The 26,712-nt window shown below is 45.5% G+C and overlaps 1 protein-coding gene across 1 annotated transcript in view; it reads right to left on the bottom strand.

Annotated features, from left to right (window-relative positions):
• AK7 (adenylate kinase 7) overlaps positions 1–23,813 on the bottom strand; it is a 98,002-nt gene extending 74,189 nt beyond the window's left edge. The window contains exons 1-4 of the mRNA XM_510154.6: positions 23,537–23,813; positions 17,567–17,755; positions 10,992–11,100; positions 6,918–7,012 (exon numbers count right to left, since the gene is read on the bottom strand). Of these exons, the coding sequence (XP_510154.5) occupies positions 6,918–7,012; positions 10,992–11,100; positions 17,567–17,755; positions 23,537–23,641 (498 nt within the window). The 5' untranslated portion in view covers positions 23,642–23,813. The remainder of the gene's footprint in view (positions 1–6,917; positions 7,013–10,991; positions 11,101–17,566; positions 17,756–23,536) is intronic.
• Between the last annotated feature and the right edge of the window lie 2,899 nt (positions 23,814–26,712).

Raw genomic sequence — 26,712 nt, 5'->3', positions numbered from 1 at the left:
TTAATTAATGTATTAAATTAATTTAATTAATTAATGTATCAAATTAATTTAATTAATTAATGTATTAAATTAATTTAATTAATTAATGTATTAAATTAATTTAATTAATTAATGTATTAAATTAATTTAATTAATTAATAATAATATTTACCCTTCATTTGTAACAAAACTGATTTTTGTGCAGTTTTTATCCATTTGGTTGCTTTTGGCTACCAGCAACAGAAAACCAAACTCAAAAAGACCTACGCACTGGGAAAATCATCTCCCATAAGTAGTGTTCCTAAGTCGGGTGGCTCCAGGCACCATGGGCTGGCCTGCCTCTGCTGTTCTTTTTCTTTGTTTTTCTTTTTTCCAAGAGTTTATTTTTAAATGTACAGTAGACTCCAAGACAACACTTCATTCCAGCTATAGGTGGCAAAAGATGTGATGCAGGGAATCCAGATGTTCAAATATACATGGAATCAAGGGTCACCATCGCCTCAGGCACAAGGAACAGCTTACTGCTTGCCAGATTTCCTTTTTTCTTTCTTTTCAAAATATTTATTTATTTTTTTTTTTAGAGATGGTGTCTTGCTGTGTTGCTCAGGCTGGTCTTGAACTCCTGGGCTCAAGTGATCCTCCCACCTTAGCCTCCCAATGTGCTGGGGTTACAGGTGTGAGCAACCATGCCCAGCCAATTGCCAGATTTCTTAATTCCACCTGTGGTGAGGGGTCCCTTCCCCATGGCCTTTGCTTTTAGCCCCTCAAATTTCTTCTGCTCCTCTTTTTGTTTCTGCTTGAAAGCCTCATCTTCAGCCATGTTCGGTCATTCACACCTGTAATCCCAGTACTTTGGGAGGCCAAGGCAGGTGTGTTAATTGAGCCCAGAAATTTGAGACCAGCCTGGGCAACATGGCAAAACCCTGTCGCTACAAAAACATTTTAAAAATTAGCTGGGCATGGCGGCAGGTGCCTGTAGTCCCAGCTAATCAGGAGGCTAAGGCCAGAGAATCACTTGAGCCCAGGAGGTGGAGGTTGCAGTGAGCTGAGCCCAGGTTGCACCACTGCACTCCAGCCTGCGCCACACTAAAAAAAAAAAAAAAAAAAAAAAAAAAAAAAAAAAAAGGGAGGAATCCTTATCTTCTTCAACCTCCATCCGTCTTCTTGGCCTGTTTCTTGGGCTGTTTTAGGGGCTTTTTCTTGCCACCTTTGTGGCCGGACATAGCGCCTACCACACCTTTCCCAGGCCCTGCACTGGAAACTGGCTCTGCTGTTCTGATGCCTTCTGAGCTCTGCCTCCTATGTGTGGCCTTCCTTTTCAGGATCACAGCAAGACTAGTAGCAGCAGTCCAAGCTTCACATCCAGATATGACAACATCCACAAAGAAAGAAAGCCCGTGTCTTCCTTGAAGTCTCTCCTAATCAGGGATGAGCCCTTCCTGGGAGTCTCCTGGCCATCTTTCCTCTGTGCCAGAGACTAAACCAGACTGATTTCCTGGATGCAGTTAGACTACATATTCTGGGCTCCTCAGCTATGGGCTGAGTTTTAGCCAAAGAAATTTGCAGAAGTGATGAGCATCTCTTCCAAGCCTGGTTCATAAAGCTTCCCATGCATACTCTTTTGTGTTTCTCTCTCCTCCACAGGCCTGATGCAAGTGTGCACGACAGCCCCAGAGGTAATTCTGGAAGGCGTTGGAGCCATCCAACATAAGGAGCCTGGATCTTGAATCAGAGTTGGGAGAAGACTAACTTGATCATCAGCAACACCTGTTTTACATTTTACCTGAGCAAGATACAAACTTCCTCCATGTGTAAGCCACTCTACATTTTGGGGGTAGGTTTGTTACAGCCCACATCCCAAAATTGGATTGCATGCCCACCCCTTAGCCAATCATCGGCAAGAAGAATAGAACCATCATGGCTAGTTTGGATCAATCAGGATTTTCCCCTGGAATGGGGATAGAATCTCCTTTCTCTAGATTTCATGGGCAGTGTGGACACTTGAACTTAACAAGTCATGGCTCTGCTGGCAAGGAAGACAGTGGGGTGGCATCATGACAGGAAGCCAGCAGCATTTACAACAATCTAATATTCACTTTTCTGAGTTACATTATGGAGTCATGGCTTTTCACATACTCAACTGATTTCAATTAAGCATAATGTATTAGTCAGGATCCTCGTGGGAAAGAAACAGCATATTCAACGTTGGGTAATTTCAAGAGAGTTTAATAACAGGACTGTTTACGAAGATGTGGGCAGGGTGTAGGGAAACCACGTCACCTGGAGACAGGAACAGGTGCTCTGTACTACTCCTAAATCCAAACGTGTTGAGTGGGCAGGCAATGATTAGAGCCCAGGGACAGGGGTTGCCCTGCAGGCGCAGTGGCTTGGGTTCAGAGACTCAGCCTACCCACAGCAACTCTGCCGAAGGGAGCTAGGGGAATAAGTGATCTGACCTCATTCTTCTCAATTCCCCTATCCTCTCACCAGTGAGCCCCACTGGCCAAACCCAGTTGGGAGCAGAGGACAAGGTTGCTTGTTGATCTAGACTACAAGTTTGGAGCAGGGTGGAGAAGAGCAGAGAGTGGCTCTGGAGGGGCAGGTGGGAAACACCCAACAGACAGAATCACTTTCGCGGTGCTCGCCTTCTCACAGTGTGGCTGGTGGGGACACTCTTTGTCCTCTCAGGCCTACTCAGGACATCTCTGAACAGATCTTGGCTCTGTAGCATCAACAATAGGTTCCAGCCTATCCCAGTTTTCACTGGCCCAAGACACAGAATCAACTCCCTCCCAACTCCAGAGTCCTGGAGTTAACTTCTACTGGAAAACAGACTTACATAATACAATTTGTGTACTGGGGGTGCTCAGAAGGGCTGCTGTTGGGACATTTTTCATAGTGACAGAGCTTATCTTTTATAAGGTCATCAGCTGACAATGATTTTTTTCCAACCTATTATGTTAGTGACTCTTTCTTTACTTAGAACCGGTTTCCTTGGCTGTTAAAACTTCCTGTGTAGCTAGGAGCAGTGGCTCACGCCTGTAATCCCAGCACTTTGGGAGGCTGAAGTGCGCAGATCACCTGAGGTTGGGAGTTTGAGACCAGCCTGGCCAACACGGTGAAACACCATCTCTACTTAAAATACAAAAAATTAGACAGGAGTGGTGGCACGTGCCTGTAATCCCAGCTACTTGGGAGGCTGAGGCAGGAGAATCACTTGAACCTGGGAGGTGGAGGCTGCAGTGAGCCAAGATCATGCCACCACACTTTAACCTGGGTGACATAGCAAGACTGTCTCAAAAAAAAAAAAAAAAAAAAAAGTACTGCAAGGCCAAGGGAAAGCTAAGAAAGTACCAGGAGTCACGGCCGGGCGCAGTGGCTCGTGTCTATAACCCCAGCACTTTGGGAGGCGGAGGTGGGTGGATCACCTGAGGTCAGGAGTTCGAGACCAGCCTGACCAACATGGTGAAAACCCATCTCTACTAAAAATACAAAAATTAGCTGGGTGTGGTGGCGGGCTCCTATAATCCCAGCTACTCGGGAGGCTGAGGCAAGAGAATTGCTTGAACCTGGGAGGCGGAGGTTGCAGTGAGCTGAGATTGTGCCATTGTACTCCAGCCTGAACGACAGAGTAAGACTTCATCTCAAAAAAAAAAGAAAGAAAGAAAGAAAGGAAGAAAGTACCAGGAGTCCTTGCAGCTCACCTTTCTTCTACCCATCCCAAGTCTATCTTCTAGGGATTATGATTTAGAGTCCATGACTAGAACTCTCCTTTCAAAAGCCAACCCTGGTAAATCTGGCAGAGGAAACCCTTCTTTGGAGGTCTCTGTTTTATAGACTTCGTCTCTAAGAACAAAACGAAAAAGACTTCCTGTGACAATGACAAAGAGACAGAAGCAGAGAAAAGCAGAGAGGAAAGTAGGAGAATTTACCGAGCTCCCCATGGCTCCCAGTCCTTGGCGCCCAGTGGCATCTCTGACCGTGGGTTTTGTAAGACATTGTGTATGTCTTTCTAACACGTCTTCTTTCTGATTAAGAAAGCTGGATTCTGTTGCTTGCAAGCAAAAGTCTTACTCAGCTCACTCTGACTTCGAACGGATGCCACATCTTCTGCCACGCCCCCTTCAATTAGACTTGTTGGGGACAAACTTGTTTGTTTTGCGTAATCGGTCTTGTTATATCTATACCCCCCACTGACTTCCTCATCCTCCTGGATTATTTAGAAGCAAATCTCAAACACAAATATTATTTATTACTTCATTAATCCTATTGCAGCTAGATTTGCCAATTAAAAAATATTTAGCAGTATTTGGTCTTGTTTGAGGAATCCTCCATAAATTCTATAATTTTTCCTTTTTTTTTTTTTTTTTTTTGAGACAGGGCCTCTCTCTGTCACCCAGGCTGGAGTACAGTGGTGCGATCTCTGCTCACTGCAACCTCTGCCTCCAAGGTTCAAGCAATTCTCCCACCTCAGCCTCCTGAGTAACTGGGACTACAGGCACGCACCACCATACCCAACTAATTTTTGTATTTTTTGGTAGAGATGGGGTTTCACCATGTTGACCAGGCTGCTCTCAAACTCCTGACCTCAAGTGATCCGCCTGCCTTGGCCTTCCAAAGTGTTGGGATTATAGGCGTGAGCCACTGGGCTGGGCCTAATTTTTCTTTTAAAAAATTAAAGTTTTTGCTTTTTAATTTTAGTTATGTAATCCAACTGGAATTGACTTTGTGTGTGGCATGAGGTAGAGAATTTTGGAAAGTGATGAAAGTGTTCTGTATCCTAATTGTTGTGGTGGTTGTACAACTGCATGCAGTTGTTGAAACTCAGGACTATAAAAGGTTAACTTCACTGTATACAATACAGTAAATTTATTTATTTATTTGAGGCAGGGTCTCACTTTGTCACCCAGGCTGAAGTGCAGTGGTGTGATCTCAGCTCACTGCAGGCTAGACCTCCCCAGCTCAAGCAATCCTCCCACCTCAGCCTCCTGAGTAGCTGAAACTACAGGTTTGCCACCGCACCTGGTTAATTTTTGCATTTTTTGTAGAGACGTGGTTTCGCCCTGTTACCCGGGCTGGTCTTGAACTCCTGAGCTCAAGCAATCCTCCTGCCTTGGCTTCCCAAAGTGCTGGGATTATAGGCAAGCACCACTACACCTGGCTTAGTACACTGATTATACCTTGATAAATCATTTAAAACCATCATTTGTCATTGGGGAAATGCAAATTAAAACCACAGTGACAGGATGAGGGCATGCCACAAGGACAGGAGCTAACGCAGGAGCCACTGCTCCATGTTTTCTTTGGGGAACCATCTCTTTTCCATTCTCAGTCCATTCAGTGTAGGAGGCTTACTAGAGACTGAAGTCTACTCAGAGCAGAAAAGAAACCATAAAAAAAAGAGAGTCAGTGAGCACTGAGGACATCGTTGAATCCTCTGGGCCCAGCTGTTCCTGAAGTCCGTTGTTGAACTTATTCATTATTTTGCTTACTTTGGTTGGGACAATCAGTCCGGATGCTAGCACAGTGGTCAGCCAGTCCATTGACTTATAATTGTTTTATAGTGGACACTTAGCTGGACGCTCTGAGGGAAGGGATTATAACAGGAATAAAAGGACCATGACCTGCTCCTTGAGGTGATGGCATCCAAAGTAGTTGAGTAAACTTTACAAGGAAAGAGCATGAAACCTGTGGTCCCTGCCCTCAGGGGGTTCTCAGTCCACCAGGGGAGAGACAATTAAACAAATACAAAGCATTTGATGCAATAAGTGTGATGAATCCCTAAATATCTCCTTGTTATGTATAATATATTCCATTGACCATATCATGCACTTTTTCACATTTAGCATTTCTGAAATTAGAACATATCTGGGATCAATGGTGTATCATTGTGGTCAGCCAGGAAACGCTGGCAATGTCATTGCCGGTGACTCAGTGACCTTGAACACACCATTGCTATTGTTATCACTTCAAGTTGAGTCAACTACTCGCGTTGATTTAATTGCCTTTTAAAAGAGTGTACCATGATTCAGCACTGAAATGGAAAGGTAGTGCATAGGCACAAAGGCACAGAAACAGAGCAGCAAACGTCAATTTTACATTAGTCAAGAGAATGTTGGAAGAATGACTGTGGCTCATGTTTTCTTGCAACGTAATAACCACGTACTTCAGGAGTTTTATACTGAGTTGTGTGGAAAAAGACAGAATGTGGTGTGATTCAGAGATGGACTCTGAATATTAGGAAGTTTAGGGAATACTATAATCACTATATTTTACTTATATTTTCTTTTTCTTCCTTTATTTATTTAGAGATGGAGTCTCACTCTGTTGCCCAGGCTGGAGTGCAGTGGTGCGATCTTGGCTCACTGCAACCTCCGCCTCCCGGATTCAAGGGATTCTCCTACCTCAGCCTCCCAAGTAGCTGGGATTACAGGCACCTGGCACCATGCCCAGGTAATTTTTGTATTTTTAGTAGAGACAGGGTTTTGCCATGTTGGCCAGGCTGGTCTCAAACTCCTGACCTCAGATGGTCCACCCGCCTCGGCCTCCCAAAGTGCCGGGTTACAGGCATGAGCCATCGCACCCAGCCTATATTTCTTTTTAATGTATGCACAAGAATGTACGTGACAAAAATATGGGTCTAAGTAAGTCTAAAAGAGAGCTCTTTCAATATGTTTTAAATACATACCATAAGTGATAAGCAAGCTTTGCTATAGTTTCATAGGCAGCATATTTTTCCTTCTTAGAGGCATATAAAACAATGAAATCCCTTAGAATTGAATGTGCTTAGAGTCAGTAAACTCTGCTGGGTGCTTATTATGGGATAGGATTCAGGAGTGGGAGAATACACAACTCGCCATAGGAAGTTCCCTCCACACACACATTACAAGGTGTTATGGCTGAAATGTTACCTAAAGGAAAGCTAACGCTCTACTTACGGGGTCCAGGGCTTTGGAGCGCGCCCAAGTCATCACCGTCGATAGTAAAATAAATACCTTTCGCTTTTCAAAGTGGCTGACTTCTTCACTGAGTGCTGTGGGGCCAAAAAGCAGAGTGGTTATTTGGACCCATGCACAACTTGGTTTCTAAATCACGTGTACTATTAGTCACCAGTAGGAGCCACTTAACACCAGGGTGCTGTTACCTCTGATGCTTCTTTGACCTGTTCCCATCACCGTTCTTCAAATTCCCCCTGCTTTCTCGCTACCTGTATCCGAAATACGGATCCCGGCAGGTTGTTCACAACCAAGCATTTCAGTCTCATCAGTGCTCTCCACTGCAGCCCTTTCTCTCCACTATGCTCATCAGTTGCCTGATCCCTTCTGAGCTGAGCTCAAAATTGTGGCCCCTTTCTGTTTTCTGGCCTCTGGCCATGTGCTTTTACCTTTTGGGAGGGCTGGTGACAGTAAGGATCATAGGATCCTTATTAGAACAACTCATGGGCTTTGTTGAATTCCTCCCACTATGAGACAGGTATTCTGGGTTACAGATGCAGAAACCGAGGCACAGTTTGCCCAGGATCATAGAGGGAAGTGACGGGGCAGAGAGTCCAATCCAGGCTGTCTGGCTGCCAGGCCCATGCTGTACCCACCATGCCACCTAGCCAGCTGCCCAAAAAAGGGAGCAGGCTGGGGATGGGGCAGCAGAGGCCCCACATCAGAAAGTAAGGGCCTCTTAGGAGTTCCCATAAGGCAACCCTGTTCAGTGAAAGCCATCGTGGAAGGAAGTAATTCGGGGTGTGCCCACCCTTCCCACTCCACCCCTGGGGCTGTGGGCTGTAGTGGAGAGCACTGATAAGGCAGAAACGTTTGGTAATCAACAACTTGTAGGGATTCATATTTAGGATAGAGGTGGAGAGAAGGGTGAGCATTTTATTTCCAAAGGGTTTGCTGCTTTGCAAAAAGGCTCTCTACACATTTAAGCATTGAATCTCCTTGAATGTATTTGGCTAAGGGATTCCATTAACATATTCTTCATGATGTATAATTTTCAAGAAACATATCGGCCGGGCGTGGTGGCTCAAGCCTAATCCCAGCACTTTGGGAGGCCGAGGCGGGCAGATCACGAGGTCAGGAGATCAAGACCATCCTGGCTAACACAGTGAAACCCTGTCTCTACTAAAAATACAAAAAATTAGCTGGGCATGGTGGTGGGCATCTGTAGTCCCAGCTACTTGGGAGGCTGAGGCAGGAGAATGGCGTGTACCCGGGAGGCGGAGCTTGCAGTGAGCCGAGATTGCGCCACTGCACTCCAGCCTGGGCAACACAGCGAGACTCTGTCTCAAAAAAAAAAAAAAAAAAAAAAAGAAAGAAACATATCAGAGCTGCAAAGTGAGGTCTAATTAAACTGTCAGAGGGGCTAAGTAATGCAGCTGCCATGGTATGATTTTAGTATCATGAGGTGATTCCCTAAACAAAAGCAACAAAATGAAATGCTGATATCCTGGATCTAAATGTATCGATTTCTACCCTAAAACGAGAAAGCGTTATTGAATTAAGTCTAAGAACACTATGATCACTTATTATTCCAAACTTTGTGTTACTTTTGTTTCTATTTTTAGTCTAATAACAAAAATTGTCTCTTCAATTTAATTTTGCTCTTTTAACCTTTCTGCCCTGCCGAGCTTTAGTTTGGCCTATTTTGTGAATACCTGGCACACTTTGAGGTCCTCTAACTGGGTTATCCTTTTTTATTTATGATATTTATAACAGGTCTAGAATGATCTGCTTGTTCCCCTTTGAACACACCCTTCATCTATATGCAGATATTTTCTCTCCTTTCTAATAATGTATTCCTTTCTCTTCTGTCATCTTGCCTTCCTTCCATAGTATCTGCGAAAGGCAAGGTAGGAGAATTCTAAGACATTTAAAAATAATTTAATAAAACATTATTAAAAATAATATATAGCTGGGTGTGGTGGTTCATGTCTGTAATCCCAGCCCTGTTGGAGGCCGAAGATCACTTGAGGCCAGAAGCTGGAGACCACCCTGGGCAACATAGCTAGACTTTGTCTCTACAAAAAAATTTTTAAAAATAGCTGGATGCACACCTGTAATTCTAGCTACTCAGGAGGCTGAGGCAGGAGGATTGCTTGAGGCCAGGAGTTTGAGGCTGTAGTAAGCTATGATATACTACTGCACTCCAGCCTGGGTGACAGAGCAAGACCCTATCTTTAAAAAAAAAAAGAAAGGAATACATATCCATTGCGAGAAAAACAAAATCTAAGAATGTGCAGTAGGTAAAATGACAAAGTCCCCATCCCTTACCAACCTCATGCCCCACCAACCCCATACCCCCCCAGGTGACTCTGGTGACAGATTGAAGGATCTCTGACTATATTTTCTTGCAGACACAAACACTCTATATCTCAAAAATGAAGTAATTCAGCTAAAAGTTTTCCTGTAAATAGAAAAGTAAAATTTTCTTGATTATTCGAACCTCTTTGTTAGAAGGAAGCAGTAAAACACTCTACATTTTAAAGCTCATGAAAGGAAATGCAGTGTCAAAGCTTGAGAAAAGGTTACATTTCCTTGAGGGGGAGAGGGTGGTCCTAAGAAAGGCCAATGCCCATCTGTGACAGCAGGAAGTCAGTGGTTAATGTCTGAAATTCACAATCAAGAGGCACCTATGGAGGCATTTGGATGTATTAAGTGAGGTTGCTTGGCCGGGCGCAGTGGCTCACTCCTGTAATCACAGCACTGGGAGGCTGAGGCAGGAGAATCACTTGAACCCGGGAGGTGAAGACTGCAGTGAGCCGAGACAGTGCCACTGCACTCCAGCCTGGGTGACAGAGCAAGATCTTGCCTCAAAAAAAAAAAAATGAGGTTGCTTTGAGGCGACATGAAACACAAAGGCACCATCTTACTAAACACCACTTCATTCTCTTAGACTTGAGGTCCTTACATTACAGTTCATTACACTTTTCAAAGCAAGATGACATAGCCAGATCTTGTCTCAAAAAAAAAAATGAGGTTGCTTTGGAGGAGGTGAATCACAAAAGCACCACCTTGCTAAACACCACTTCATTCTCTTAGACTTGAGGTCCTTAGAATTCATTACATTTTTCAAAGCACTTTCAAAATACAAGCATTCTCTACAAGCCTTCCTTGACCTTTGGCATCAGGGAACATTTGTTGAATTGAATCAAATATTTAGAGTTAGAAATAATTCCTCCCCTCTTAAAGTCACGTGGCTCTTATACATAACTTTCTTGTGAGCGCACCCCCCTTTGTTGAGTTAAAGTTTCTCTTGGGTGCCTTGTCTCTTGTGTGATGACTTGTGCCTTGGGGTACCTTTTCTTATCTGTCTTTGTATCTGCCCTGTACATTCAACCCCACCTCCTTAAGCAGCGCCTATGGAATGAGTCAGGTTGCATTTTAAAAGTTAAATGTTTTGGTAAGGCATTGTGGCTCACGCCTGTAACTCCAGTGCTTTGGGAGGCTGAGGCTGGAGGACGGCTTGAGGCCAGGGGTTTGAGACCAGCCTGGAAAACATAGCAAGTCCCCATCTCTGCCAAAAAAAAAAAAATTAGCTGGGGTATGGTGGCACAAGCCTGTAGTGCCAGCTACTCAGGAGGCTGATGCAGGAGGATCTCTTGAGCCCAGGAGTTCGAGGCTGTAGTGAGCTATGATCAGGTCACTTCAGCCTGGTAATGTTTCATTTTAAAAATATATATTTATTTTATTTTATTATTTTTGTAGAGACGAGGTCTTGTCACGTTGTCCAGGCTGGTCTTGAACTCCTAGGCTCAATAATCCTCCCACCTCGGCCTCCCAAAGTATTAGGATTACAGGCATGAGTCAGTGTGCCGGCCTTCATTTTTTTGATAATTAAAAATATTCTATTCTTCAGAAGTATCTATCCATATTATTATCATGGATTTCATACTTTAGGTAAGTCTCAGACCAGTTTTTCTATAGCCCTACTTTGTCTAGTGTTCCTAGATGACTATTAGGTGAAGTAGGCAGCACTACAATAGCATCCCTGGAGATAAAAGAGTACACCTCACTGACCAGAGACTGCCCAGATGGCTTCCTCCGTTTGCTGTGAGCTCTCAGTGATGTTATAAATAATAACATCACACTCCAGCAGGCGCATGAGAAGGTCTTCTCGAGAGATGGCCTGAAAAAGAAAATTGACAGCCATTTGCAGCAAGACGCTAACAAGGTAACCTTAATATTTCAATGAAATGATAATTTTCAAAATAGATATGCTACACTGAGGAGTCCCACAGGAAACACTTGCAGGAGGATTTCTATTTAAAATGAAATTGCGACTCTCTTCTGTGTGTAGTTTTCAAGTAACAAAGAAGTTTATGAAAACAGCTTGGAACAGATGATTTAAAAATTGCATAATAATCTTAGGTTCTATTTCTGCATGCTGTTTAAACTCCAATTCAGAAGGGAAGAATTAGAACACACTGAAAGAAAATGAGTGAGGCATTTAAAACTAATTCAAACTCTATGCAAGATTATTTGAGCAATTATATACCACGAATCACTCAGAAGTGCTGATGAATGATGAATGTGGATTGTCATAGAATTCTCAAGATGGATTTAATCTGTTCTCTTTCTAGATGTAAGGTACCTTATTACAGTTGACAGCCGGGAATATTTTTAAAATACAGAAACTTTTAATGATTAAAAATGTAAAGTTTATACATTAAATAGAAGTAACTTTGCTGCTTTGCTGATCATTTTTGGTGCTTTTTTTACTTTTTAAAATTTGAGACACAGTTTCACTCTGTTGCCCAGGCTGGAGTGCAGTGGCGTGATCTCAGCTCACTGCAACCTCCCCCTCCCAGGTCCAAGTGGTTCTCATACCTCAGCCTCCCAAGTAGCTGGGACTACAGGCACATGCCACCATGCCTGGCTTTTTTTTTCTTTTTTGTAGAGATGGGGTTTCACCATGTTGGCCAGGCTGGTCTCAAACTCTTGACCTCTGGTGATCTGCCCACCTTGGCCTCCCAAAAGGTTGGGATTACAGGCGTGCGTCTCGGTGCCAGCTGTTGATCATTGTGTTTTAACCACTCAATCCTTGCTGCATGAATACCAGTACACTTCCCAATAGTACAATATGTTGAGTGCATTAAGAGAACCATAAAAGGACCCCGCATTTCCAAACTAAGATTTGCATTAGTTGTTATTCCCATTGTCCTGAACATCAGCTATTTTCCGCAGTTCCTTGACCAACTGTATTAAAGTAGAACCTTTTAGACCAAGCTGGGTCTCTTCCTTTATTGAAAAACAAAGGGAAGTTGATGCCTTTCCTTAGGAAATGACAGTTCTGCCTTGGCAAGGTTAATACGTCCTTGTTAAATTCAACAGTATGCACTAGGTTGCTAGTTTCTCCAGCCCTGTTCCCTAGATTCTTTTGGATGAATCTGCATTAGTTTTCTAGGGCTGTTGTAACAAACTGCCACAAACTGCATGGCTTGAACAACCAAAGTCTCACTGTTCTGGAAGCTAAAAACCCAGGATCAAGGTGTTGTAGGGTTGGTTCCTTCTAAGGGCTGAGAGGGAGAGTCTGTTCTGTGCCTCTCCTCTAGCTTCTGCTTGTTTGCTGGCAATCTGTTCCTCGTCTTGTATATGCATCACCCTGATCTCCACCTTGATATTCACATGGTGTTCTACCTGTGTGCCGTCTGTGTCTAAATTTCCCCTTTTTATAAGCTCACTGGTCATATTGGATGATAAGCCCACTTTAATGACCTCCATTTATTTATTTATTTATTTATTTATTTATTTATTTATTTAAGACAGAGTCTCGCTCTGTCGCCCAGGCTGGAGTGCAGTGGCACAATCTCAGCTCACTGCAACCTCCACCTCCCAGATTCAAGCAATTCTCCCTGCCTCAGCCTCCCGAGTAGCTGGGATTACAGGCACCCACTATTTTTGTATTTTTAGTACAGACTGGGTTTCACAATGTTGGCCAGGTTGGTCTTGAACTCCTGACCTCAGGTGATCCGCCCGCTTGGCCTCCCAAAGTACTGGGATTACAGGCGTGAGCTACTGCGCCTGGCTGATGACTTCCATTTAATTGGATTTCCTCTGCAAACACCCTATCTCCAAATATGGCCATTTTCAGAAATACTGGGGGTTAGGATTTCAATATATCTCTTGGGGGTGGGGGAGAAACAACTCGACCCATACCACCAGCCATTCACTTCCTTCTCTTGGCTGAATGTGCAAGAGGGAAGCCACTGACAATTTTGATCCAAACATTGATTTTTACTTTACCAGTAGCATGACAATGGGAAAGGAAACTACCTTCTCAGTACACCTAGGATGGATCAAGATCCAGAAATGACACATGAAAGAAGAAAACACTGGGAGAATACGAGGACTCAAAGATGTGTATTCTAGATGTGGCCCAAGAGAAAGAAGATACAGCATCTATGTTTCCAGCTTGTAAAAGCAGGTGGGAGTGGTGCCCACAGAAAAACACGCACACGTGTCAAATTATGGTTGGCTCTATTTAAGATGAAACAGCCGCATTTTCAGGAGAATGGTTGTCCTGACCCGATGTGGACTGACCATTTTTGTGCATTCATTTGTTCACCCAACAAACATTTGTGGGCCCTGCTTTTGACTGTAGTAATAGAGGCAAAAATGAATAATATATAGCTGCTGATACTAAGAAGAATTGTGTGTGTGTGTGTTTGTGTGTGTGTTTGTGCATCTGTGTATGCACTTTCTTGAGAAGATTTATATTATACCAAATAATTATGGTCTAATGTAGACAAGGGCCCAACCAAGCACATATGAAGCCATTGTACAAATGAGAAAAAAGGTAACCTGCTTGGTGAAAAAATTATAAGAAGGGCTAAACTCTGGGGCCCAGGACAGCCAACGTAACAGGCTGCTCTTCAGCCCCTACTCATGCCCTTAGCCAGGCACTCTTGTACAGTGTGCAACCTGTACAGCCAGACACAGAAGCCCCAAATGTGGAAAGGGCTGTCATAGAGGTACATTTGAGGTTCAATGGACTAAGAGAAAGACATGATTTTGTCTCATAGGAGAAAATATTTGAGTTGGGCTGGAAGGATGAATACAGGCTCACCCGGCAGAGCCCAAAATGCTCAGGGAATAGCAGGTGGCTTGTTGAGCCAGGTAGAGGCACCTTTCATAACCTGAACCAGGCTAACAGTTTCCATTCTCACCTCTCCCTCACCTTTTATTCATTTTTTGCCAGTCTTCTCTGTATCATTCCAATTTCAGCATATGTGCCGCTGAAGCGAGCACTCTCCCCCACCTTTTCTGCCACCTTTGTGTCTTCCCTGTGGCTCCCCATAACCCATGCTCTTTCTCTGCCACAGCGCACCATATACTTTCCCAGGCATTCCCCCTTGCATGGTGTTTCCTTCCTCCCTTACTTGTCTTGCAAGCTCCACTCAACCACGGAAGACCAGCCTCAGCCCCACCATCTCCAGTAGATCCCAACCTTCCAAGGGAGGGCCATCTGCAGGACTTTGTGCTAATGGAGGCTCCAGGATCTCAAGATCATAGGAGGCCCCGATCTGTTTGGCAGGAGGGATTTGAAGCTTCATTTGCCTGTCTCTCTAGATAAGACTGAGAACTCCTTAGGTGCCCCTTTCAGAGAGCCTTGGGTGATGCTCTGTACATGCCTCTGTCCCCACATCTACTGTCACAGAGTCCCTGCCAAGCCATGAGCTCCACGTTCATCTGTGGATCATTAGGGTGCACAGGAAACATTCGCAGAATCAAATTCAGGTGAGTAGTGAGAGATGCTGGAGATCAGGACTAAGGCACATGGCTATGAGAATGGAAAGGAGGGGCTGACTGGACACCTGACAGAGAGGTGTGCTGAGGACCCCATGACCAATAGGATTCAGGAGTCAAGGGCAAGGGAAGAGCCCACAGCTCTCTGAGGTTTTCAGCTTTGATGGAAGGCGAGTGCATAATGAACGGGATAAAAGACACTATTGGTTGTCTACAAACTTACATTTCCTCTTCCTTTTCTCCAACAGAACCCCAATTTTGCTTCAGATACTCCTCAGCCTGCGGGAAATTAACTCCCTCTTCTGGCTTAAAGGATGGGCCTAATTGATCTAAGCGTAAGTGACTGGCTCAGGAAAGGGACAATGACTCCATTCACGACAGTGAGACTCAAAGAGATGCTTGCCAGGGACTGCTGGCAATGTCCATCATCCTTTCTCCGAGACCTTCTGGAAGTTTGCTTTGCCAGAGCATCGCTGTGTATGAACTAAGGCCCTGGACTGTTGCAGCCTTACTGCCAGCCTGAAGATAAAGTCATCCCTCAAGGAGGGCAGAGCCCAGGAAGGGGCAGGAAGAGGAGCTGGAGCCTGTGGATCAGCTCTGAAGCCGGTTCCACTTCTGGGCCACTAGCTACATAAGCTGATGAATTTCCTTATTTATTAAGCCAGTTTGGGTCACCTCTGTTTTCTATTACATGCGGTCCAACACAGCCCCAACTGATAGAGATAGCAAGGTCTTTAATAAAAATCAGTAGTACAAAGTCATACAAAGAGTGGTTTTGGGCCGGGCGTGGTGGCTCAGGCCTATAATCCCAGCACTTTGGGAGGCCAAGGTGGGCAGATCATCTAAGACCAGAAGTTCAAGACCAGCCTGGACAACTTAGTGAAACCATGTCTCTACTAAAGATACAAAAAATTAGCCGGGTGTGGTGGCACGTGCTTGTAGTCCCAGCTACTCGGGAGCCTGAGGCAGGAGAATCACTTGAACCCAGGAGGCGAAGGTTGCAGTAAGCCGAGATCGCGCCACTGCACTTCAGTCTGGGCAACAGAGTGAGACTCCATCTCAAAAAAAAAAAAAAAAAGATTGTTTTTGTAGGGGGTCTAATAAATATGATTTTGGATATGTTGATTCAGCAATGCCTGCAGGACAACCGGGGACTGGTCTAGGAGGCAGCCGGATTTGGAGGCTGCAGACAGGCAAGAAAAGCACTGGCTATATGGGGAGCTGAAGCTATAGGGTTGGATAAGATTTAGGAAGGTCATCTGTTGTAGGAAGGGAGTGAGCTCTGGGGAAAACCGCATTTAAAGGGTAAAAGAGGAAAAGGAGCCAGAGAAAGAAGCTGGGAAGGAGGACTTGGGCGCTTAGTCAGTGCAGAGCCGAGGCACAAGAAGGGAAGGCGAGTTTCTCTCCGGAAGCCAGGCTGCTGCTGTGAAGCCAGGTGAGCTAAGCCCCTCGGGAGTCAGGGGACTGCTGGTGACATCGGCCAGGGCACCTCCTGTGAAGTGTTGTGGGCAGGGCCAGCCAGCATTGGATAGACCAGTGAATGGCGGGGGTGAAGGGGTGAGGCCTGCAAATGCGGCTGGTCTCCTGAAGTTCAGTGGTGGCAGGGGCCGGGGCAGAGAAAGAGGCTGGGCCAGCAGGGAGGCCAAGTTAAGTGTTTTTTACAGTAGGAATGATTTGAGCATATGTGTAGGTATAGAGGAAGAAGCCAGTGGCAAGAAGAGAGAGAAGGGAGGTGAATGGGAAAGAATACCCAGAAGACAGGGGAAGGAGGTGAATGGGAAGGTCCCAAAGATGTCTGGAGGGGATGCATTTGTCCATTCCACAAGTGTTTATTGAGGCCACTTTGTGGCAGTGGCTGTGTTAGGTGCCACAGATACATGGATAAACACAGGGATAAACAAGTCACGGTCTCCACCCTCAAGGAGCTGACAGTCAGTGTCCATGGACCCCCACGATAGACAGGTGATAACAACGAGTGTGAAAAGCATTATGATCTAGGCAGGCAAAGGATGATATGGGAGCTCAGAAAAGAGCTCAGAATCCAAACTGGGAGTGAGGGAGAAGTAGGAATCATGAACGGCTTCCTGGAGGAAGAGACACAAGTCTTGAAGGATGAATAAAAAAAAAAAGAGAGAAGGCCGCTCCAGGGTACAGCATGTGGAAAGCTGTATGGTAGGCTCCAGAGAGTAGCAGGCAGGGTAAGGGAGGAGTTGGCCCAGGAGAAGAAGAGGGCCACTTCTTCTCAGGCATTTAAATGTCTCAGGACTAGGACTGTGTTGAATTTGTCACGTGGAGACAGCATTGTTTCTGGAGACAGCAATGGTATATTATTCCTGAGTGGTGCATTACCAAAGGATGTTTCTCTTAAAAAATTATTTTCATAAATATAAAATAGAGACAGGATCTTGCTATGTTGCCCAGGCTGGTCTCGAACCCCTGGCCTTAAGCGATCCTCCCTCCTCAGCCTCCCAAAGTGCTGGGATTACAGGCGTAAGCCACCGTGCCTGGCCTATTTCTCCTTCACAGACGGCACCCATCATGGCACAGACTCGTCTTGGATAATGCAAGGCAGAATATGCTGAAGAGGAGAATTGTATGAGTCTGAAAGTCCAACTTAGATCCATCCTTTCCAACATTATCTAATTTAAACTCTTTGCTTTGGCCCAAAATTAAAAGTGGGGTCTGTGAGGTAAATCTCCATTACAGGAGAAAGCCATTCCCTCAACCTGGCCATGTCTGTGGAAGAGAGGGGAGGGGAGGCAAACAGTAAAACAAGTTGTCAAGGCGTTGGAGCGGAAGGTGACTCTTCCCTCTGTCTACTCCTGGCCAGAGCCTCCGGGACTTACAGAGTACGTCTCCACTGCAAAGTCAGGCCGCGGGCTGTCAGGCTTGGACAGCGTGCCCACAATCTGGAATGTGCCTTCCTTCACTTTGGTTGAGGAAGCTTCCAGCATAGCTGACTTATTTTCATCTTCCTCTCCCTCTTCCTCTGTAATTTCTTCAAGCGAAGCCCCAACTACACAGTTAGATAGAAACTGCAAGGAAACAGAAATTTCCCAAATGGTAAGAGAAAATTAGAGTCAGGGGGCCAGTGAATGATGATTCTAGAAACTTACCTTTCCCGAGTGCTTGCTGGGCGCCACCAAGGCAAAGCAAATGCTTTGCACACTGTCATCTCATTTAAGTTGATTGCATTCCTGGAGGAGTGGGTACTGTTATAATTCCCCATTTTACAGATGAGGAACTCAGGGTCAGAGAGCTTAATTAACTTGTTTCCGGATACTGCACTCCTCTAGCAGCAGGCAGAGCTGGGTCACAGTGATGATGTTTGTGTTGTCCAACAGAAATATAGAAATGTAATAGGAGCCACATAGGTTATTTTATTTTATTTTTAAAGATGTGGTCTTGCTATGTTGCCTAGGCTGGTTTCAAACTCCTGGGGTCCTCCTGCCTCAGCCTCCTGAGTAGCTGGGATTACAGGCACTTATGTAGTTTTAAATTTTCTAGTAGCAACATTTTAAAGAGTGAAAACAAAGGGTAAAATTAATTTAAATGCTGTGAGGTTGGGCACAGTGGCTCATGCCTGTAATCCCAGCACTTTGGGAGGCTGAGGCAGGTGGATCACTTGAGGTCAGGAGCTCGACACCAGCCTGGCCAACATGGTGAAACCTCGTCTCTACTAAAAATACAAAAATTAGCTGGGCATGGTGGTGCACACCTGTAGTCCCCGCTACTCGGGAGGCTGAGACAGGAGAATTGCTTGAACCTGGGAGGTGGAAGTTGCAGTGAGCCAAGATTGTGCCATTGCACTCCAGCCTTGGCAACAGAGCAAGACTCTGCCTAAAAAAAAAAAAATTAAATGCTGTGGTATTTAATGCAATATATCCAAAATATTATCAACTTAATATGTAATCAATATAAAAATTATTGAGATATTTTATTTTTATTTGAAATTCAATCTGCATTTTACACTGAAAGTACATCTCCATTTGGACTAGCCACATTTCTTTTTTTGAGACAGAGTCTCATTCTGTTGCTCAGGCTGGAGTGCAGTGGTGTGAGCATAGCTCACTGCAACCTCAAACTCCTGGCCTCAACCAATCCTCCTGCCTCAGCCTCCTGAGTAGCTGGGACTATAGGTGTGTGCCACCACGCCTGGCTAATTTTTTATTTTTATATTTATTTTTGTAGAAATGGGGTATTGCTCTTGTTGCCCAGGCTGGTGTGGACTAACCACATTTAAATGTTCAATGGCTACATATGGCCAGTGGCTACAGTATTGAATAATGAAATAGAAAGAAGTTGGCGAAGTTTCTCTTCTTGCTTTCCAAAAGCTATCCTTAGAAGTGGCTTCTGTGGTGATTAAGAGTTTCATTCGTTTATATGTCAATACTTACTTATATATGTCAACAATCATTTGATTTTAATTTATCTATTAAGCATATATAAATAATCATTGCATTACCATACCTTGGGAATAAAGATATAATAAAACCAAATAAACAGAAAGTCCCACCTCATTTATTTTGATAGAAAACAGTCCAGGTTAGCATGCAAGATTGCCAGCTTCAACCTCCTATTGGAATATTTTTCTCCCAAGTAAATTATGTATGTTTTCATTTCATTTATCTCTCAAACATACATATTCAATTTTATTATCCTCTTTCACAGTTGAGGAAACTGATGCCCAGCAAAAAGAGATGGGGCTGGGGTGGCATTGCCCAACTGGATTGTAAGCCTAACGACGAGACACAGCTTCCATTTCTCTTATATTCCTCATATTCCCACTCCCATATTCCTTGAAGCAGATGATCAGTAATTACCTGGAATTTGAGAAAGGCCCTAATTAATTAAGGACCAACTAGAAAATTCTGTTATTGAAAAGTTTTTGAAAAAGATCTCTGGACAGAGCGTGGTGGCTCATGCCTATAATCCCAGCACTTTGGGAGACCAAGGCAGGAGGATTGCTAGAAAAAGATCTCTGTATACTAAAAGAAGTTTCATTACAAAAATATTGTTATAAAATATAATCAAGATCTTTGGGAGGCCAAGGCAGGCAGATCACGAGGTCAGGAGATCGAGACCATCCTGGCCAACATGGTGAAACTCCGTCTCTACTAAAAATACAAAAATTAGCTGGGCATGGTGGCACATGCCTGTAATCCCAGCTACTCGGGAGGCTGAGGCAGGAGAATCGCCTGAACCCAGGAGGCGGAAGTTGCAGTGAGCCAAGATCATGCTACTGTACTCCAGCCTGGCGACAGAGCAAGACTCCGTCTCAAAAAAAAAAAAAAAAAATTCAAAATCAAAAGGGGATTAATTTAAGGAAGGAGACAAACTCCCTTCCCTCATTCTTTTTTTTTTTTTTTCTAGAGACAAGGTTTTACTCTGCCCTGTGTATACCTCCCAGGCTGGAATGCAGTGATGCGATCACAGCTCACTGCAGCCTCAAACTGGGCTCAAATGATCCTCCCCATTCTGCCTCCTGAGCAGCTGGGAAGGTAGGCGTGTGCCACCATGCCTAGATTCTCCTTCATTCCTAATCTCAATCATGTTCATATCACCTCCCTTTTTTATACAGGTGACCCTTGAACAACACAGGTTTGAACTTTGTAGGTCCACTTATCCACTTATTTTCTTCCACCTCTGCCAGCCCTGAGACCAGCCCCTCCTCTTCATCCTCTGCCTCAGCCTATGCAACATGAACACAAAGAGGATGAAGACCTTTAGGACAACCCACTTCTGTTTAATGAATAGTAAATATATTTGTCTTCTTTATGATTTTCTTAGAAACATTTTCTTTCCTCTAGCTTACTTTATTGTAAGAACGCAGTATATTTGATGTGTACAAAATATGTGTTGACTGTTTATGTTATTGGTAAGGGTTCCTGTTAACAATAGGTTATTAGTAGTTTAGTTCTGGGGAGACAAAAGTTATACACAGCCTGCAGTCCCAGCTACTCAGGACACTGAGGTGGGAAGATCACTTGAGCCCAGGAGCTCGAGTCCAGCCTGGTCGACGTTAATGAGACCCATGTCTCTAAACATACATAAATAAATAAGAGTTATGTGCAGAGTTTCAACTGTCTTCTCTGTATCTGTATCTCTTTTTTTTGGCAGATTTTTACTCTGTTGCCCAGGCTGGAGTGCAGTGGTGTGATCTCGGCTCACTGCAAACTCTGTCTCCCAGGTTCAAATGATTCTCCTGCCTCGGCCTCTGGAGTAGCTGGGATTACAGGTGCAAGCCACCACAGCTGGCTAATTTTTGTATTTTTAGTAGAGATGGGATTTTGCCATGTTGGCCAGGCTGGTCTCGAACTCCTGACCTCAAGTGATCCGCTTGCCTTGGCCTCCCAAATTGCTGGGATTACAGGCATGAGCCACTGTGCTCAGCCTGTATCTGTATCTTTTTGAAAAACAAAACCCCTAACCCCTGCGTTGTTCAAGGCTTCCCACTGAATTTAGAGGATAAACCAAACTCCTGGCCAAGGCCATCCATGACCTGGCCCTCTGTGCTGGCCTCTGCTCCACTAATCTATGTAATAAATTTCTATGGAGCACAGACCATGAGTGCATCCCGGCTTAGGAGCTGAGTAGGGCCACATTCTGGGCTCCCTGGGCCCCTTCCTCCATTAAAAAAAAATTTAAACATTATATTTCTCAATTGCATGCTATAAAGAAAAACACATTCATTGACTCTAAGATTTCATTTGTTTCCTTCTGATTTTAAAAGAAATTAGCACACTTTTTGTGGGCCCCTAAAAGTCTCATGGGCCCTGGGCATGGTACTTGCTGCACCTAATGAGGTGGGCCCAGGAAGCCCTGGTGCACTGCCCCCTAGCACTGTGCATACAAAAACCGCCAACCCTATTCCTACTTTGGAACCTGTGCTTTTGCTGTGCCCTCTGAGAACTATTTTCTCTGGCTTGAGCCTCATCCTGTGTATGTTAGATTAAATGTCACCATTTTTTTTTTTTTGAGATGGAGTTTCACTCTGTTGCCCAGGCTGGAGCGAAGTGGTGCAATCTCGGCTCACTGCAACCTCCGCCCCCTGGGTTCAAGTGATTTTCCTGCCTCAGCCTCCAGAGCAGCTGAGATTATAGGCGCCTGCCACCACGCCCGGTTAATTTTTGTACTTTTAGTAGAGACAGGGTTTCACTATGTTGGCCAGGCTGGTCTCGAACTCCTGACCTCAGGTGATCCACCCACCTCGGCCTCCCAAAGTGCTAGTATTACACCACGCCCCACCCTAAATCTCTGTTTTTTGATGGATGCATTTTAGATGGTACACTGGGTTAAATAGCTTCTACCCCCACCAAATTCCTGTCCTCTTAGAACCTGTGAATGTGGCCTTATTTGGAAATAGGGTCTTTGCAGATGTAATCAAGTTAAAATGAAGCCATATTGGATAGGGTGAGTCCTAATCCAACAACTGGTGTCCTTATGAGAAGAGGGAAGTTTCGACACAGAGACACAGGGGAGAGAACACCATGTGAAGAAGGTGGCAGAGATTGGAGTCTACTGCCAAGGGGTGCCAAGAATTATTGGCAACTACCAGAAGCTAGGAGAGGGGCAAGCAACAGTTCTTCCCCTGGAGCTTCCAGTAGAAACCAACCCTGCTGACACCTTGACCTTGGACTTCTGCCCTCAAGAACTGCGAGAGAATAATTTCTGTTTTATAAGGTCATCCAGTTTGTGGCAATTGGTTACCACAGCCCTAGAAAACTAATACAGATTGTACATACTGCAGCCTCATCCTATTTTAAGCAGATTTGTCCTGTTCGAAAGTGCAGTCATTAGCCTCAGAGAAGTCTGTCCAGGGTGAGATTAGATTTCTCTGGAGCTCTAGAGGACAGAATTCAGATGGACGGGTCCTACCCACAGGGAATGATAAAATCATGGCTTTCTTTTGACAACTGATCATATTAGCATGAAGGGCCCCAGAGCCCTTTTTCTGAATATCTTCATTTTCCAGGGATAAAGACACAGAAAGGTGAGGAAACTTAATGGAACTCGGGGACCCAAACAGTGTCTGGTCCATAATAGATGCTCAAAAACCATATATTGAAGGGATGGATGAATGAAAAACGCTTCATGGGCAATATAAAAATTTGATTTACTCATGCCTGTAATCCCTGCACTTTGGGAGGCCGAGACGGGTGGGTCACGAGGTCAGGAGATCGATCGAGACCATCCTGGCTAACACAGTGAAGCCCCGTCTCTGCTAAAAATACAAAAAATTAGCCGGGCGCGGTGTCGGGCGCCTGTAGTCCCAGCTACTCGGAGGCTGAGGCAGAATGGCGTAAACCCGGGAGGCGGAGCTTGCAGTGAGCCGAGATCGCGCCACTGCACTCCAGCCTGGGCGACAGAGCAAGACTCCGTCTCAAAAAAAAAAAAAAAAAAAAATTGATTTATTTTCTCGTTTAGCTGCCCGCTTCAAAATCGATGGAAGGGTAGAAAGAGAACCTAGGAGGAGGCAAGAGACCTGGAGTCTCTGTCCAGGTTCTGGCCTCAACTCTCTATGTGATCTTGGGCAAGTCCCTGCCTCTTAGCCTCAGTTTCCCCTCATTAAAAGGAGGAACAGGGGATGGACCAGTGATTTCCAGACACCTGAGCTTCCATGTAGAATCCCTTGTCCAGCCTGGGTGCGGACTGGGGTCCAGGGGGCATTGGTGGTGCCCAGGACGCGGGACCCTCCCTGAGGAAAGGCACCGACAGCGCCCTGGGGCGCAGACCCTCGCTGGGTTTGCGGACCGGGGGCCGAGGGCTGGGAGCTGAGAGCTGGCGTGAGGCTCTGGGCCGCCGCCGCCTCTCACCTTCCCGATGTTTCCGCTGCTGTAGGAATCCAACAGGTTTATAAACACCCTCTGGGTCCGGATAACCTTCTCCGTGGGAGCAGCAGTTTCCTCTTCTTCAGCCATGGTGGGAGCCGCGCTGGTTGCTAAGGTGAAAGCGCCACTCCGCTTGCCAAGGAGGCGGGGCCCGGGCCAGGGAGGCGGGGCAGGTTCTCTCTGGGGGCGGGGCCTTGGCGCCGGGCACAGTTTGCCGGGCGGGGAGGGGCGTGTCGTGGGCGAAGCAGGGAGTGCCGGGCGCTGGGCGGGGAGTGCCGGGCGGGGCGGGGCGAGTCGTGCCGGGGGGCTGGGCGGGGCATGCCGGGCAGGGCGGGGTGTGTAGTGCAGTGGGCTGGGCGGGGCGCGCCGGGCTCACAACTGCGCGCGCTGTCGGCTGCTGGGCGCCAGGCGGATGTCCCCGCGAGTGCTTTGCGCGGCGCCGCGCGTGCAGCCCGGGTCTCACCCTGGCTTGCTGCCCACTGGGAGCCCTTGGGCAGTGCATGGTTTCTTTCCGAGGCTCCCTGGGCGTCTGTCCCGGGGGGCCATGTGATTGCTGTGCCTTTTTAATCTCCATTGTTCGGAAAGTCTGGAAACACATCCCTGTGTCCGCTTGACCCAATGACTAAAAATAATGAGAATTCTGAAGAAGAGGGAATGGCCCACAGCCTAGGCCTCTCCCCGACACGTGGGAGTTACTCAGCACGTTCCCATGGGGTGGTCTGGCCGGGGCGACGGGACGTAAGCCTCAGCTGCGAAGAAAAGCTGTTGCCATGGAGTTTCGGGCTCCCGAACACCCGAGCGACGCTAGTGTGGTCCCGCCTTGCGGCAGGTGCGGCTTGGTCCACCGGCTCAGCTCCCTTGGGGGTTGTTTCCAGACGCGCGTTCCGGGAAGACCCCGGGTGTCGGCTGGGGGCGACCAGAGCCCGTAGGTGCCCGGGATTCGCTCACATTCACCAAGGGAAGAAATTTAGACTTGACCGTTCCACAAGAGATTATACATGCAGTTGCTGAGATAAATCCACAAATTAAAAGATAACATTCACCTCGGTGATCACTGGACCATAAAGGTTGTGGTGGACTAAGAATACGCAGTTCCCTTGGAATAGCCTGATCATATTGAACTGTTTTCATGCCTTAAGCATTAATTAACTCCTTAAATGCAAATATTTAACACTTGCAGCAATTGTGTGTGCGTGGTTTCTTCTCGTTCTTTTTATTATTTTTAATAGAGACAGGGTCTCACTATGTTTGTTGCCCAGGCTAGTCTCTAACTCCGGAGCTCAAGAAACTCTCCTGCCTCGTCCTCCCAAAGTGCTGGTATTACAGGCATGAGCCACCACGCCAGCCTTCTTGTTCTTTTTATTTTTAATTAATTTTTTTGAGATGGAGTCTCGCTCTGTCACCCAGACTGGAGTGCAATGGCATAATCTCAGCTCACTGCAACCTCGCCTCCCGGGTTCAAGCGATTCTCCTGCCTCAGCCTTCGAAGTAGCTGGGACTACAGGCGCCTACCACCATGCCCGGCTAATTTTTGTATTTTTAGTAGAGACAGGTTTTCAGCATGTTGGTCACGCTGGTCTTGAACTTCTGGCCTCAAGTGATCCACCCGCCTCGGCCTCTCAAAGTGCTGTGATTTACAGGTGTGAGGCACCCCACCTGGCCTTCTTCTTTTTAAAAAATACTGGTTGTTTCAAAAAACGGAGGTGGCCCAAGATCTTCAGACAGCTTGGAGGCTCTGGGCTTTCAGGCACTCATGAGACTTGGCTTTGAGTTTCAGCTCTCCAGTGATTTGTGGGAGGCTGGGACCAATCTTTTAACTTTACCTATGCTGTTAAATCGTCTGTAAAATAGGAGTGATACCACCAGCCTAACAAGGCTGTTAGGATTAAATAAGACATATGTGAAGCATTTTCTGAAGTGGTCTCCAAAGGTGAAATTATTGCTTTTTTTTCCTGCAAGGCTAAGGCACACTTGTACAGATGGGAGCCTTTATATTTCGTTTTTCTGTCTCCACCCCATTTTCTTTTCTATACATGCAACTCTCATTAAAACTTGTTTTGATAAACTAACGCTTTGAAGTTTTGCCAACTCAATTTGGGAACAGTTTGCTCATACCAAATTTATTATTTTTTTGAGATGGAGTCTTGCTCTATCCTTTAGGCTGGAGTGCAGTGGCACGACCTCGGCTTACTGCAACCTCTGCCTCCTGGGTTCAAGCCATTCTCCTGCCTCAGCCTCCCGAGTAGCTGGGATTACAGGCGTGTGCCACCACACCCGGCTAGTTTTTCTATTTTGAGTAGAGAATGGGGGTTTCACCATTTTGGCCAGGCTGGTTTTGAACTCCTGACCTTGTGATACACCCGCCTCGGCCTCCCAAAGTGTTGAGATTACAGGTGTGAGCCCCCAGGCCCGGCAATTTTTTGCTTTTCTTTAATCAACAAGAAAGTAATGTCAGTTTAAATGTAGAAGTATTCATGCAAAATTAGTGCAAAACTTAGAAAATATACTTCAGCATTCTTTCAAATGACTTACTATTCAACTATTCTAAAATTCACGATTCATTTTCAAATTTTTAGTTTATCTCTGCATTCCTTGTTGATATGCAGTTAAGCAGGTAAACACTTTGAAAGTTATTCAACCAGTCATGGTACAATGAAATATTTAACTTACCTGTTTCTTTCATGAAATGAGCTTGCCACAGTTACAGGAGGGATAGCTTCTAGATAATTTTATATATATTGGTAGGTTAAAAAATGAGATTCTATTTTTTTTTTTTTTTTTTTTTTTGACATTGAGTCTCACTCTTGTCGCCCAGGCTGGAGCGCAGGGGGCAGTCTTGGCTCATTGCAACCTCCGCCTCCCGGGTTCAAGCAATTCTCCTGCCTCAGCCTCCCCAGTAGTTGGGATTACAGGTGTGTGCCACCACACCCAGTTAATTTTTGCATTTTTAGTAGAGATGGTTTCACCATGTTGGCCAGGCTGGTCTCAAACTCCTGATCTCAGGTGACCCACCCACCTCAACCTCCCAAAGTGCTGGGATTACAGGTGTGAGCCACCACACCCAGGCCAGAGATTCTACTAATTCTAGTATACCAACTAACATGTTTGTTATTCTTTCCCTCTTTTAAAATCAGTTTTCATATAAACACAAAATTAATGTG

Source organism: Pan troglodytes, chromosome 15 (assembly GCF_028858775.2).
Source record: "Pan troglodytes isolate AG18354 chromosome 15, NHGRI_mPanTro3-v2.0_pri, whole genome shotgun sequence".
NCBI lineage: Eukaryota > Metazoa > Chordata > Mammalia > Primates > Hominidae > Pan > Pan troglodytes.
This window is presented reverse-complemented; position numbering and strand designations above follow the sequence as displayed.